The following is a 14,601-nucleotide window of genomic DNA, read 5'->3' as shown; positions in this document are numbered from 1 at the left end:
AAATCTAGACCGCAGTAAATATAAATTAGAAAAAAAATAAATGGCATTTCAGACATGCAAATTATGAGATTTGCATAGCTATGCAGGTTATTCAAACAAAAATTCTGCTGCCAAGGCAAAAAGTGACACAACTTAGTTTATGATTCTAACTGTTCCTAATGAAAAAACATCTCAGTTGCTCAGATAAAGACTTTATCAAAACTTAGTACTCAAAACATTATCCTATGGGTAAAAAAATTAAACACCATAAGAAAAGTGAAATGTTAATGGCGAACTAGGAAAAATGTTTAATATAAAATACAAAGTTAATAACATTCCTACTATATGAAGAGCTTCTAAAAGAAATGGAGACATAAACAGAGTTCACTGAAAAAAATTCAAATGCCCTTTATACATATGAAAAGATGTTCAACCTCATTCATATAAGACACAAATATACTAATAAATGGAAAATGAAATCTTAGAAACAGAATGTCATTTAACATAACACAAAACATCAAATATCTAGGAAAAGAACTAGCAAATGATATGGAATAAGTAAACTCCACAATCTATAAACCATTGCTAAGATAAATTAAAAGAGAACTAAATAAATACAGAGAGAGTCCATGTTCGTGGGTTGGCAGGGTCAATATTTTTAAGAAGTCATTTCTTCTCAAGTTGATTACAGATTCGATGCAATGCCAACAAAATCCCAGCAGATTCAGCGGGTGGGATTAACAAATTGATTCTAATGTGAAGGCGCTAGCATTTTTTAAAAGAACAAAATTAGAGGATGTACACCACCAGATTTCAAGCGTCAGTAATTAAGCCAATATGGCACGAGAACGGTAAACTGGACCAATATTAAAAATAAATTCCAGAAATAGATTCACAGATTTATCAGTAAACAGATTAGAGGTTTGGTATACTGTTCTTTCTACATTTAAAAATTTTCACAGTAAAAAAAAAAAAAAAAAAAAAAAATTTAATAGATCTCCAAAAACAAAAAACAGCCACAAAAAAAAAATTATCGAATGGTCCTTAAGATGAGGAGCACCGAGTGAAGGCGTGGACAGTGTCTTCGATGACATTCCTGCAGCAATTCACTAGTGGGGTTTATAAATATGGTGTTCGGCAATTTCATATGGGACCTATGAAGGCTCACGTTTTTTAATCTCTTCCATTTCATCCACATTTTGTTATTTCTGAGCACAAAATCAAGCACAAATTCATTATAGATTTACTTGATTCAAAAATAATTATAAAGATATATAAATGTAGTAAATCTCCAAACATTAACCAAAAGTTGGCTAAAAAACGAAAAGGTGTTTTTTTTAATAACTTCGAGATTTTCTTTACTTTTCTGTCCGTTCGCACTCACCCGGTTGCTGTGTTTCCCATCTTATCATGAAGCCTCTCCCTCTCCTCAAAACTTCAGAGTGGAAATGGAAGTAGAGCGCGTTGTCACTGCTGAGGAGCTGGCCCGGGGCGCTAGAGCCACAGAACCTCCCGAGCGAAAGCGCTGCAGAGGAATCTCCGTCGTGAATCTGCAGAAACTCGTCTGGGCAACTGTTCGCTGACTGCAGGTCCAAGAACGGGAAAGTGATTCGCAGCACCTAAAAGCATAAAGGCCGCAATACGTTATTTTTCATTTCCGTGTTAATTCTAAAGGACTTCTCCCACTCATTAGGAGGCATATGTAGTGAGTCACTTTCAAGAGATATACCTATAATTTCCTAATTATCCACAAACACATATGGAAATTCTACTTATTAAATGACTTGCATTAAAAACTGCTGAGACTGAACTTCAACTAATATCAAATATATTGACAGTCTGGTTTTTTTTTTGGATATGAGATAAAATTCCACCTTTCCCTCCCAGAAATCAACTGTACCAAAATCTTAATTATATTTTTTAATAGACCTCCAAAAACAAAAAACAGCCACAAAAAATCTAATGTTAGTTAGATTTTTAACAGCTTTATTAAGGTATAATTGATATACAAAGAACTGCACATATTTAATGTGTACAATTTGATGAGCTTGGACATACGCAAACACATGTAATACCATCACCACAATCAATGTAATGGATATATCTAATACCGCCTAGAGGTTTTTTTGGGATGTGTGTGTATGTGTGTTAGTCTATTTTGTGTATGTGTATGTCTGTATGTGTGTGCGCACTAAAACATAGTCTACGGTTCTTAATAAGTTTTGAAGGGCACAGATCTGTAGAACTATTCAACTAGGATAACAGAAACTGTATATCCTTTGTGCTGTATTCAAAGGGCTAATGAACTAGATTTACTTAGCTGCCATTATATCATTAAGTCCGTTAAACAAAGTTACTTCAAATGTATAGTTGACAATTCTTTCAAATCAGTAAAATACACTGGACATTTGAAAAATCTACCTTGAATTAAATTTAACTAATTTACCACTCACAAGAATTTATACCTTGATCCCCCAAATAACCTGTAGCAGAAACAGAGATGTTCAACACTGACCCCAGAGAGGCTGATTCCTTAGGGGTCTCTGAACCTCTCAGCAAGCTACTGATGCGCAGCCCAGACTGGCAGCCTCAGGTGTGGACTGAGTAGGCAGAGTGTAGGCATGTGTGAATTTTGCGAGTCTTTAGTGGTTGCATATCATTAACAGATGAGTAATAAGAGTGAAGAATGGGGAAAGGTGGTATGAAGAGTTCTGAGCATATGAGGAGAGAATAAAGACAAAAATGTGTCTCCAAGTTAAAATGTTAGAATGTACAGACAAATAGAGTAAGATAGTTAATTATACATAAAAGATTTTGTAGCGTCAACCTCATTTAAAACAGCCAAATAACCAAAAGAAGGCTGTGGAATTTAATTTTCATTATGATCCAAAGCCTCAAAGCATTCAACTAATGAAAAAGGATATTGGGACATTTTTAAAATTCTATGCTAGGGTATTTTTACATCATGTTTGCCCTTGAAGCAATTTCAATGAAAATCAAATAAATTGTTCATGAATTGAACTATCCCAATTTGTACATAATCTCCTTTATTTTATATAAGCTGTGTTGGGGATAAAAAGATAGAAAATCACAATAATCAAGAAAAACAGAATGAATTTTCTTACAAATTGATAATGAAAGCACAAAATTTTTCACAAAATAATTTTTTCTTGAAAAAAATGTTTTCAATGTCAGGAAACAGAATTCATGAAGACTAAATGGAAGGAAGGAAATTAACATACCCAGTAGGAAATTAATTTTGAAGTTTTTTCTATTGTGGGGTTACCGGGCCCCAAAGAGCCCTCCTTTCTCAAGGGAAAAATGTTTTCCGACCTGGTACATTAGCTTGCTGGAAAACATTAATATGGACTGCAAGGGAAAACCTTATCTATTCAGATATGCGACTTTATTTCAAGGAGTCCACAAGTTGGTTGAGAAATAAGTATTTGGAAAAGGTGAATGATTAATATTGGGGATAAAAGCACTAAAAGCCTTAGGCTCAGATCCTAATTTGAAGATTGTTCATAAAGAGGTTCATAGTCACTGGTTTTGAACGGCCCGGGATCCAGTCACTGCAGCCACTTACAAACCACATGCCCTGGACAAATTTCTCAGCTGCCGTAGGCTCCATGTCCTGATATGTAAAATGAGGATGATAATTCTTATGTTTTAGAGTTATGAGAGTTAAAATATAATGATATAATCTATGAGGAGCAATTAGCACAGCACATTGACACATGCAGTAGCCCAGAGAAGACACTGATAAGAAATAATCTTAATAGCGGTTCCCATTTTTGCACAATAGTCAACATAATCAAGTGGTCATTATCAAACACTACTGTCTCAGTAAAAACATGACTTTACAAATCATTGGCTTATAGTTGTCCAACCCATGTAGAGAATCATCTATACTAGACAAACCATGGACTTTAGAACCAAACTTGACTAAAATTCGACTGGTCCAATTACCTGCTAAGAAGTGTGTGTGTGTGTGTGTGTGTGTGTGTGTGTGTGTGTGTGTGTGTGTGTGTGTGTTTTAATTACTTAGCTTCTCTTCGTTTCCATTATCTCATCTATAAAATGATGATACTCTTAATTATTTCAAAGAGTTAATGTAAGGTTAGAGAAAAGTATGTAAAATATCTAGCCCAGAGCCTGACACTTACTAAGTCCTCACTCTGTGACATGAATTATCGCTCTGTATACTTCATGCAATATATACACAAATTGCATATTCGTGTGCATAAATGCAACACACGTGGCACAGGAGACACCACTCACCTTTCCTTCTTCAGTGCGGATAACCCAGAAGCAGTTCACGTTCTGAACATAACCAACATCAGGGCCCTGGTAGCTAAAGCTCCCATTCGACCCCGAGAGGGACCCTCCACACACTGCAGAGGAAGAGAAGGTCAGCTATGCTTCTCAGAAACCCCCAAAAGGAAGAGCCTAGGCAACTCTAACCCTGCGGCTGAAGTATTTAGAAAGTCTAAATAAATAATGTTGGAGACAAAAGCCCTGCCGTTGTGTCTTCTTCCTGTTCCCCTTTGTCTTTGACACCCACCCAAATCCCACCTCTCGTTCAAAGTTCAGTTGATGTCTCCTCACCTCTGCCATAAGCTTCCCTGCCTCTTTGTGTTCTCTCTGGCTCCCATTCTCTCCGCCCCTGTGATACCTGACTTGACCCAACACAGTTTAGTTCTTATCTTTAGTCCTTGTCTCTTCTCTCCCATGTTGTATTCGTCTTGTCTCCTCAGTCAGAAGCTAAGCAGATAATATGTGGAGACTGTATTTTATGTTTTCTTATTTCTCCACAGGATCTCCCACAGTGCTAAACACATAGTAAAGTCTCAGTAAATGTGCTGATTCAGAGTCAGGAGTAATAAGCGAGGGGTAGAGTGGTCAGAAGAGGTTTTATGGAGGAGGCTGAATGTGAAGTACTCCTAAGGGTCCATACATTTGGATGGGAAGCAAAGAAGGAATTTGGAGAGCTTTAGGGGAAGAAATATCTGGGATAAAGGAACACAGGAGAAATATTCACGGAGGCACATGGGGTCAGGCGGTAAGGAAGGATTCTGGCTTGTAGGGATTATTTTTAAAGAACTAGTGAAAAATAAGTTTAGCTGGATAAGGTGAGGCCTGATTATAGAATATAATTGAAAAACAGTTCCAATCTTTATTCAACCGGCAATAGTGAAACACTATATTCTAGAGCAGGAGAGTGACATAATTAAATGAAATATTCTAGGGAAATTCACTGGGTGCTTTAGGAAAAAACTCTCTCCTAGAAAACTACCTTAGCATATTTTGCTTTCTGAGTGGATGTAATGAAAACGGCAAATACGATTTCAATTTTTTCTCTTGAAGAAAAGGTTCTTTTGGCTCAAATTGAGATTTTATATATATATTTTATATATATATATATATATATATATATATATATATATATTTACCTTGTGAATTCTATACAATTTCTGTAAAGAAAGACTTAATTCTAAGCATTGAGCAAGTGGACAAAAAAAAAGTAGGCTCAGTAGAGAATCGGCAATAGGACTCATTAAAGGACGACACTTTTAAGCTGTGAGCATCTGTGGTATAAGAAATGCTGAGTGTACCTTGCTGGGCAGTCTGACAAAGAAGTCCAGTCCAGAAACGTGTGCATTCACAACTGAAGGCATTGATGCCATCGACACAAGTTCCCCCATTCAAACAGGGGTTGCTCAGGCACTCGTCGATGTTTTCTGTGCAGTTGACACCAGCCCAACCTGGCTCGCACTTACAAAGATAACCAGAGACTGTTTCCTAGGAAAGAAAAAACATAATGCCATAAAACAAATGGATACACAATAAACACAAATCAACCCAAATAGTAAAGAGCAGTGGTGCTATGTGATGTATGTAGCAGGAGGTGGGCCACAAGCATCCTCCAGGAGCCTACGTTGTGTTAATTCATTTAAATGGTGATTGCTAAGTATTAGTTGGATTTATTTAGATCAAACTTTAGTCTTTGTTTTACTGCTTTGTAAATCACTGAGAGAAAAAATAAATACATTGGTTTTTCCTGGGAACTAAAGTTACTACTTACTTGTCATTTGAAAGTAATAGACAATTCCTTATCCTAAGCTTAAGCATTACCTTAAAATTCATGAATCATAGAAAACATACTGCATAGATGTGAAACTAAAATTATGATTCTCAAGTACCCTATCGCCTCAGAAAAATGAAAAACTCACAACACATTGTCCATTTGAACAGGGGTTACTCGGGCACATATTACTGAGTTGCATGCATCCATTTGGGCCATAACCATTTCCAGTATATCCCGGGAGACAAGTGCAGAGAGGTAAGGAACCTGCCCAGAAATAAAAATAAAAGTGTAAATACAGCTCTCCTCAATTCAGACCCAGTAACAAAAATGCGGCTCTGTTAGCAACACAAGAAATTGCCAGATTCAAGTCCGCATGTGCCTAGGGGCAGACAAGGTGTAAGAAGAAAATACTAGAATCTTTATTTTTCTATTTTTAATCTTAAAAATAAGAAGGGCATTACAGGTCTCCAATACTTCACGTATGAATTGACTGGTACATACTGGTGTTGAGCCGTGCACAGAAGTGAGGTACACCAAGGGAAAAGAGGTGTTTCTCACCTTGGCAGGGTTGATAGCAGAAAAAAGTATTCTTATGATGATGGCATGTGTTGCAAGCACTGTACACATGTCGACTAACTTAATCCTCTCAAGAGCCGTATGAGTAAGTATTATCATCATCTCCATTTACAGATGGAGACATACTATACAGCTGCAATGTGGTAGGGCAAGAGGAAAATCAGGATCCAAACAGTCTTTTTCTAGTATCCATGCTCCTAACCACTTCAGTATGCTGTTTATCATTTAATACACATTTAAACAGTCACAGCTCACACTCTCTCTCTCTCTCGCTCTCTCTTTCTCTCTCATATATATATATATGTATACACACACACATATATACATGTATATATGTGTGTGTGTATACATATATATATATATTTACATGCATATACATGACATGTTCGTAGGAATAACAGCAGTATTTCAAAATAGCAAGAGATATCATACATTATTCAATAAATGGAGTTGGGGCAAGCCACCTATTTGGACAAAAATATTAAGCTAGATCTCTATTTGCTATTATAAACAAAAATACATTCTAAAAAGGTCAAAGATCATAATGTTTAAAATAAATGAAAATATAAAAGAAAATATACTTGACTATTTTTAAATAGTTCGGTAGGGAGGGCCTAACTCTAAAGGGAGAAATCCTAAAAGATTTACCTTTTTGACTACGTAAAAATTTCAACTTCTAAATAGAAAATACCACCACAAAATTAAAAATAAAAACAACATGTCAGGAAAAATACATGAGAAATATAAGAGAGATAATGAAATAATGTCCTCAGTACATAATAAAATTTTACAAATCAATAAGAAAGCAGATGAACAAAAGATATGAACGAATAGAAAAAAATGGCCAATAAATACGTGAAAAGTGTTAATTGCTAATTATTAGTAATCAAACTCTTAATATTGGATTAGTCACAATTAAAATAATGGGAAGGCAATTTTTGCTAATAATATTAGCTAAAATGAAAAACACTAACAGTATATATTATTGTCAATGGAATGGGGTAAATGTATATTTTCATACACTGTTGATGAGTGTATATAAATTGATACATTTCTGAAAGAAAATTTAGCAATATGTATTTTTAAAATTATAGGGGAAGCTACTTTTACACAGCATTGCAGACACTGTTGGTTATCACCCTAGATGCATTTTCCCTTCCTTCTTATTTTAATTAGGGGTATGTGCACCTGAAATAAAGACTATATTTATTTGTCTCCCTTGAAGCCAGGGTTAGCCACCAAAGTCAGTCCTGGCCAATAGCACAGAAATAAAAGTGTCCTTAAAAGAAGTGCGTCTATCCTCCCTTGTTTTCGCCTTCATGTTTTCTGAAATATAATTATGAATTAATTAGCTGCTTAATTATCTTGGGGAGTTATTTCTAAATTAGAGCAGATCATAAGAGAGCATAGTCTATTGCGTTAAAAAATAATTCCAGTGTACGGTTTTATAACATTAATTAATTTTTGGTTTCAATATCAAAATGAGAATTTTGAGGATAGAGGATTTTGTTTCTAAAAACTCAATTTGTTGTCGGAGGTCATATTAAACTACCCACACCCAGAGGGAGAGAGGAGCCATTACCTAGCGCTGAGGAGCATGACGCGTGCAGGTGGCAGCCTCCGTTATCGACGGAGCAGATGTCTGTAAGTGTGCACACTCTTCCATCACCCTGGTACCCTAGTCACAGCAAGAGCAGGAGCATGACAAACGATGTTACGAACACACAAGAAGAATCTCCATCTGAGAATCAAATATCATGAACCAGACCAACCAGAGATTATCTATCATCAAACAGAAAACGTAAATGTATACAGCACCATACACAAAATTCCATAATTAAGAAAAAGGATCACGAGAATCAGGAACCTGATTTCAGAAACAATGTTCTGAGTTGTTTTTGATGACAAAATTAAAAAATGAAAATAAAAAGATATACAAAACTACTGGTAACTTAGAAAGTGCTGACGCTAAAAGAGTTGACTTTTTTTTTTAATCACATGACATGATGATCTTAGAGCCAAATTATTGTAGAAGTCCAAAGTACTGTTGTTTTATGTTAATAAAACAAATAGGGTTTCAGTTTATCACTTAGAACTCCCTGAACTTCTTGGGAAGCGACTGAATTTAGATTAGAGAATAGCAGTAATGATTAGTAATGATTTTTTTTCCAGAAGAGAAGGAAAACTAACATGTATTATAAGTTTACTATCATGCCTGTTATTTAGTAAACTTTATATGTAAAATATCTCATGAGTGCATCATATTAATAAATTACTTGTGGAAACAATGGAGCTGTAGGTATGATCCACAGCTCCAAAATTTTCCAGAGAAAATTTCCAAATTCTACATTATCTTGACAGGCTCTTTGACAATTTATAAAAGCTAGTTGTATTCCATTGATTATCAAAATTTTAAAAATTTATTTCTTAAGCTGTACTAATGTGCCCTGAATCCATAAGTTAAGTAAAACTTTCTGCACTATTAGGTTTATCTCCTTATATAGAAGTCATATTTAAAGTGGAGCACAAGATCCTGTTTTGAATGTATGTTTTGGCCTGTAATGGAATCAGGAAATTAGTGTAGCACCTGGTGGACAGGACTGGCAGTAGTAAGATCCAGGTGTATTCACACACTCAACAGGTGGGGCCACAGAACAACTGCCATTATTTATCTTACATTCATCGATATCTTGGCAATCGTATCCATTTCCTTGCCAGCCTAGAAAAATAAGAAATGAAAAGTTAGCTCTCTAGACAAGTCAACAAAGATGTGCAAATAGTCAAAAACATATAAAAACCTGCTTAACTATAAGGAATAATAGATTAAAATAAGATATATCCTACCAATTGGATTGGCAAAAATCATTTTAAATTCTTTGAATCAAATTCTGGCAAAGAGGTGGACATATGGGGTACTTTTCTGTGTGGTTAGTCAGAAGTTAAATAAACAAAACCTATTTGGAAAGAAATCTAGCAGTATTCATTAAATTTCTTAAAATATTTACCTTCTGACTAAAAATCCCACTTCTTAAAACTAATTCTATAGAGATAAAACTGCCAGTATTTAAAGATGTAGGTGAGCAGATGTCCACTGCAGCATTGCTTAGTGGAGGGAAAAAAATCTCAATGGTCAGTAGGGGCAGAGCCGAATGTATGATGACTCATCTATAAAACTGAAAGCAAAAAACTAGTTCTAATAACATGCACACACATGTTGATTTCAGAATAATATGCAGAATATGATCCCAATTGGGAAAGGATTTTTTTTTAAATCCTTTCTGTGTGTTTGTATCCACAGAGGAAAAGGTAGAAGAGAGAGAACAGGTTAACGGCAGTCTCATTGGGAGAAGGAGATTAAAGATGAAGAAAGAGACAGTCATTTTATTTAAACATTTGTTTTATTCAATTATTACAAGTTTTATTACTGATCATTCAAATAATAAAATTATAAGAATGTTTAAAACTTCGTAAATCCTTTAAGATACTTATTCTCTTTTATGTAAGTAGAGTACCCTTCTAAAAATCTAAAGAAAAGTGTCCTATTTGTGGTTGAAGAAATAAGTTTACAGAAAAAAGCTGGAAGGAAATATTCTCAAATATTAATGGTAGTCCTTTGAGTGATAAAACTATGGGTATTTTTTTTCATATTTTTGTAGTTCTTTTAAATTTTACAAGCAGCATATATTACTTTGATATTCAGGAAAAAAATAAGATAATTAACAGGAAAACAAAAAGCTTTTGTTCCTCTTTTTCTCTCTAACAATATAAAAAGAAATGTAAGAACACATGGCTCATTCTATAATTTAAATAATTTTTTTGTAATTTCTAGTTTTTGAAGATGGTCACTGGAAAATAACTTTCAAGAACGCGATTATTTGCAAAGTTTGCTTGCTCCTGAGAACTAAAGGAGAAAAAGTCTACATGTCTTTCAATTTCCTCCTAGTTGTATAAGAGCTAAACGTATAACATGAATTTACTAAAACAAAAGTCACTAAATGCAGCAGTCGGTGGGGCGGGGGGGGGGCTCTTTGGTGATCCTGAGCGAGTCTTCAGCAGCTCAGCTCAGAGCCAGACAGTCCTGGGTTGGAATCCCGACTGCTGAAAAGCCTGGGCGAGTCAGTTACCTTCTCTGAGTCTCAAGATCTTGTATTTTAAAATGGGACTAATACTAATTCCTATCACTTCCTGTTTTTGTTGTAGTTGCATGAATTAAAATTGCCTAGCACAATGTCTTAATGATGTTTTCATAAGAAAACAGATGCTGTGCTCCACTTTCTGAGAACACCCAGCAAGGGCAAAGAGGCCTGGTAAACTTTCCAAGGTCTGGTTAATTCTTACCAGTGCACCCAGCACAGCGCTTGGCTCATAGTAGGTGCTATACAAATACACATGAATAGATGATGACAATGTCATATGGTAAGAAATGAAGCTTAGACTCGAACCTAGGCGGTCTCTGAGTCCACAGTCCATGTTTTCAGCAACTCAACATGTGCCCCTGGAGGTTTGGTCTGTGTGGGTCTGTGATGGCGTGGGACATCCCTCCGTATAGCAAAATCACAGGATCTTCTAATGATACACGCCGGTGAGAACTATTAGACTCTAGTGGAGACACTACGAGGCAAATGATTTGTCCAAGTTTAGAAACACCTGGCTGGTGTGAAAGGTAGGATTAGAGCATGTGTGTTTTGATCTCAAGTCTGGTCAGTTGGTGGCCATAGAAATAAAATATTTGACCTCACAAACTATGGATAACCCTGCCTCCAATGTTTGACTCTAGCAGTTTGGGACAAAGTTCCCATTTCTGCTGTTGAATTGTCACAGCAGTAAGATGGTCAGGGGTGGGAGTCCGTGAGACAGGACATGACGCTGAACTGGAATGTCTCCTAAGAACGGTCTTCTTATCCCTCAGCAGAGGAAAGAAATCGGTTCTGGCACCCGGGCTGGCTGGTATGCAGAACCCAGCACGGCGCCTCTGGCTGGGCGTGGACATGCCCACGTACCTGTAGGACAGGCCCCACAATAGAAAGAGCCTGGAGTGTTGAAACACTGTGCAAGTGGTGAACAAGGTGCAGGCTGGAGGCTACACTCGTCTATGTCCAGCGTACAGGCCGAGCTGTTCTGCGGGGACGTCCACCCAGGATGGCAGACGCAGCGGTACTTGGGCTGGCAGGATGAGAAGAGTGGGAATGAAAATGATCGAGGAAATGAGTATGAAAAGCCTTGGAAAATCTCACCAAGCCCCCAATCGCTTATCCCCTGATGTTCATTTCCATAAGGCCAATTGAGTGGCTTCTCTTTTTGCTCACATATGATTAAGCATTTAGACCAGACCATGCAAAAAGAGAAACATCTTTATTTCAGAGTAAAAGAAACCTATAATTTGCCCCAAAGATGCCAGGGAAAGAGCAACAACAATCAAGAACTGTAAGTCAATATAATTAAAGTCAATCAACTCAGCCTGCTATGTTTTTAGAGGGAAAAACACCCATGTAGGCACAGACTCTAGAAAATCAATTCTGTTTGTTTCCTTTTTGAAAGTCTCTCCTCCCACCCCACCCCCCACCCCCTCACCCTCCACCATCATTGGAAGGGGAACCATTTTCCATCATGTGGGTAGAAAAAAAATAGAACTAAAAATAAAGACCTGAAGGCCTCATGCAAGGCCAAGCAGCAGGAGCTGGGCAACCCCTGAGTGGCAAGAGTCAAGGCCGTCGGAACCCAGAGCACAAGGGGCACTCAGGGAGGTGGGTTCACAAGTCTGCAGCAGCCACAGGGGCTCGGGAGCCAGAGAAAGACTCAGACTCCTTAAAACAGCATGTTGCTGACAAGAGCACATCTTTTGTGTTTTCATGTCTTGTCGCTTTTAACATTCACAAAGCCAAGAGAAGACCACAGCTCAGAGAGGTTCATGAAGGGGTAATAAAAATACTAGTAATTTATATAATGATATCGTATCTTCTGGGTCTAGTTTTCTGCTTATTTGCAGACAACCCTCATCTCCCTCCTTGCCCGCGCCCTGCTTAAGGGCAGGAAGCAGTATGCTGTCTGCAGTCTCACAGAGCTGTGCTTGCACGTAGTCACAAGGGATGCGACTCCAGTGACGCTGACTCCCTCCAAGGAGTCATGTTCCGAAAAGAACCCACCTCTCCGGCCTGCACGCGGACCAGGTCCTCGCAGATGCCATGGACGCAGAGCGCCTGGGAGCCCGCTTCACAGTCATCATATTTGGAGGTGCACTGGGGGCCATGTGTCTCGGGTGAGCAGTGACAACTGTTGGTTACACAAGGGAACAATATCAGGGCTCGTGTCAGGGTGAGTATCTGTTTCTTAGCATCAATAAAAAAAAAAAAGTCCAATTTCAGATCAATGGCATTCACGTGGAATCATAAACCAGCAAACTAGGCTTACTGGCTAAAGTCTCAGAAGAAAATCACTCTGTTTTATTTCAAGAAATGGACTGAGTAAATGTGTGATCTTCTCAAATACAGTATGAGTGGGGCACACCTTACTATCTGAGCAAGATGATCACTGTAAATTCTTCTGGTGTCATGACATCGAAGAGTACTTTCAAAGGTCAGACAGCTATAAACTTAGAGTTTGTTCAAGATGGGCAAGGGAGAGATTAATGAGTTCACTCATTGTCTGTCTAACTGGACCCACTGGTAAGCACAGGTGACCTTGACTGAACTGATAAATTCCTGACTGTTCTCTAGGATTGATTATATAACCCAATGAGCAATGAGATATCCGCATCTATGATAATTATTATTATATTACAAAGGGCAATACTTCTATCCATAAGAGATGTAGTTAACATAGCAACATTTCTTTCATAGTCACATTTTAACTCACAAAATGTAATGATTATATAAGACCTAAGCTAGCAGCAGGTGATTTGTTACAAGATTTCAGTTCAACAATAATCAAATAAGCAAAGTTGTTTTAAACTTTCTTTAAACGTTATATAATTCTTAAAATTGCTGTGTTAGCTTTATATCTGTACTGCATCTTCAAAGGGGATGCGGAAGCTATGAGAACAGCACTTGGGGAAGCAGGAAGGGGTAGAGAGGGGTCACAGAGCCCAATCTTATTTATACACATCAAAACATGGTTGATACTGTGGAGAGCCAGGCCCAGAGGTCATTATTTGCCTGACGTGGCAACGTCGGACCTCATGGGAGAAGCTCACCATTGGGGCTAAGAGGTGGAGACAAGGAGGGACCTGTATGACCATGAACCATGAACTAGTTTCTGAGTGTTCTGGAAAGGGGGTAATCCTACGAGGTAAAGAAGTTCTTTTAAAAACACACATTGAGGCACAATGAACTCAGCTGATGTCCATGGCTGAAAGTGAACATGTGATTGATAGTGTCAAAAATGAAAATTTGGGGAAGCATCAATAATCACTGCACTCAGAAGAGAACTTGGTGTACCCAGGGAGAATCCCAGGAAAAACTTCTGGGGTGGCACCTTTGGGTGGGTCCTATGAAAGAAGAGATCAATAAATGTGGCCTGAGACAAAGAATAAGAACATGGTAAGTACCATTCAGGCATTCACACGGAGAGTTGCCAGGCCTAGCCGATAAAGGTAAAGAATACCCAATTAAATTTGAATTTCAGATAAATGAATACTTTTTTGGTACGCGTATGTCCCATGCAATTTGCGACGTGAATATATAATTGTGTAAAAGCTGTTCCATTAAGAATCACATTCCTGAGCATTCCAAGGTTGCCTGTCTCAAGTAAGGTCATAGATTAATAGCAGTAGAGGATTAAACTTAAAAAGAATTTCAATTATTCATTTCCTACTGAAAGCTATTTATCTCTCTCTCCTCTCTTTCTTTCCCTATTCCCCCTCTCATATTCTTTTCCCTTTTCCTCTGCATTCTCCCATTCTTACAAAGACTATTCTTTCAAAGAATTTAATTAGATGCTTGGAGATTATAGAACTTTAGACT

At 37.4% G+C, this 14,601-nt stretch overlaps 1 protein-coding gene across 1 annotated transcript in view; it reads right to left on the bottom strand.

Moving 5' to 3' along the window:
- Nucleotides 1–14,601, bottom strand: part of CUBN (cubilin) — a 224,919-nt gene that overhangs the window by 199,895 nt on the left and 10,423 nt on the right. Inside the window, exons 7-14 of the mRNA XM_036226882.1 lie at nt 12,787–12,913; nt 11,644–11,806; nt 9,231–9,362; nt 8,226–8,321; nt 6,213–6,331; nt 5,595–5,781; nt 4,261–4,373; nt 1,364–1,598 (exon numbers count right to left, since the gene is read on the bottom strand). Coding sequence (XP_036082775.1) covers nt 1,364–1,598; nt 4,261–4,373; nt 5,595–5,781; nt 6,213–6,331; nt 8,226–8,321; nt 9,231–9,362; nt 11,644–11,806; nt 12,787–12,913 — 1,172 coding nt within the window. The remainder of the gene's footprint in view (nt 1–1,363; nt 1,599–4,260; nt 4,374–5,594; nt 5,782–6,212; nt 6,332–8,225; nt 8,322–9,230; nt 9,363–11,643; nt 11,807–12,786; nt 12,914–14,601) is intronic.

This window comes from Rousettus aegyptiacus, unplaced genomic scaffold (assembly GCF_014176215.1).
Source record: "Rousettus aegyptiacus isolate mRouAeg1 unplaced genomic scaffold, mRouAeg1.p scaffold_m13_p_10, whole genome shotgun sequence".
Classification (NCBI taxonomy): Eukaryota; Metazoa; Chordata; class Mammalia; order Chiroptera; family Pteropodidae; genus Rousettus; species Rousettus aegyptiacus.
Note: the sequence above shows the minus strand (reverse complement) of the source record. Positions and strands in the feature narration are given on the sequence as shown.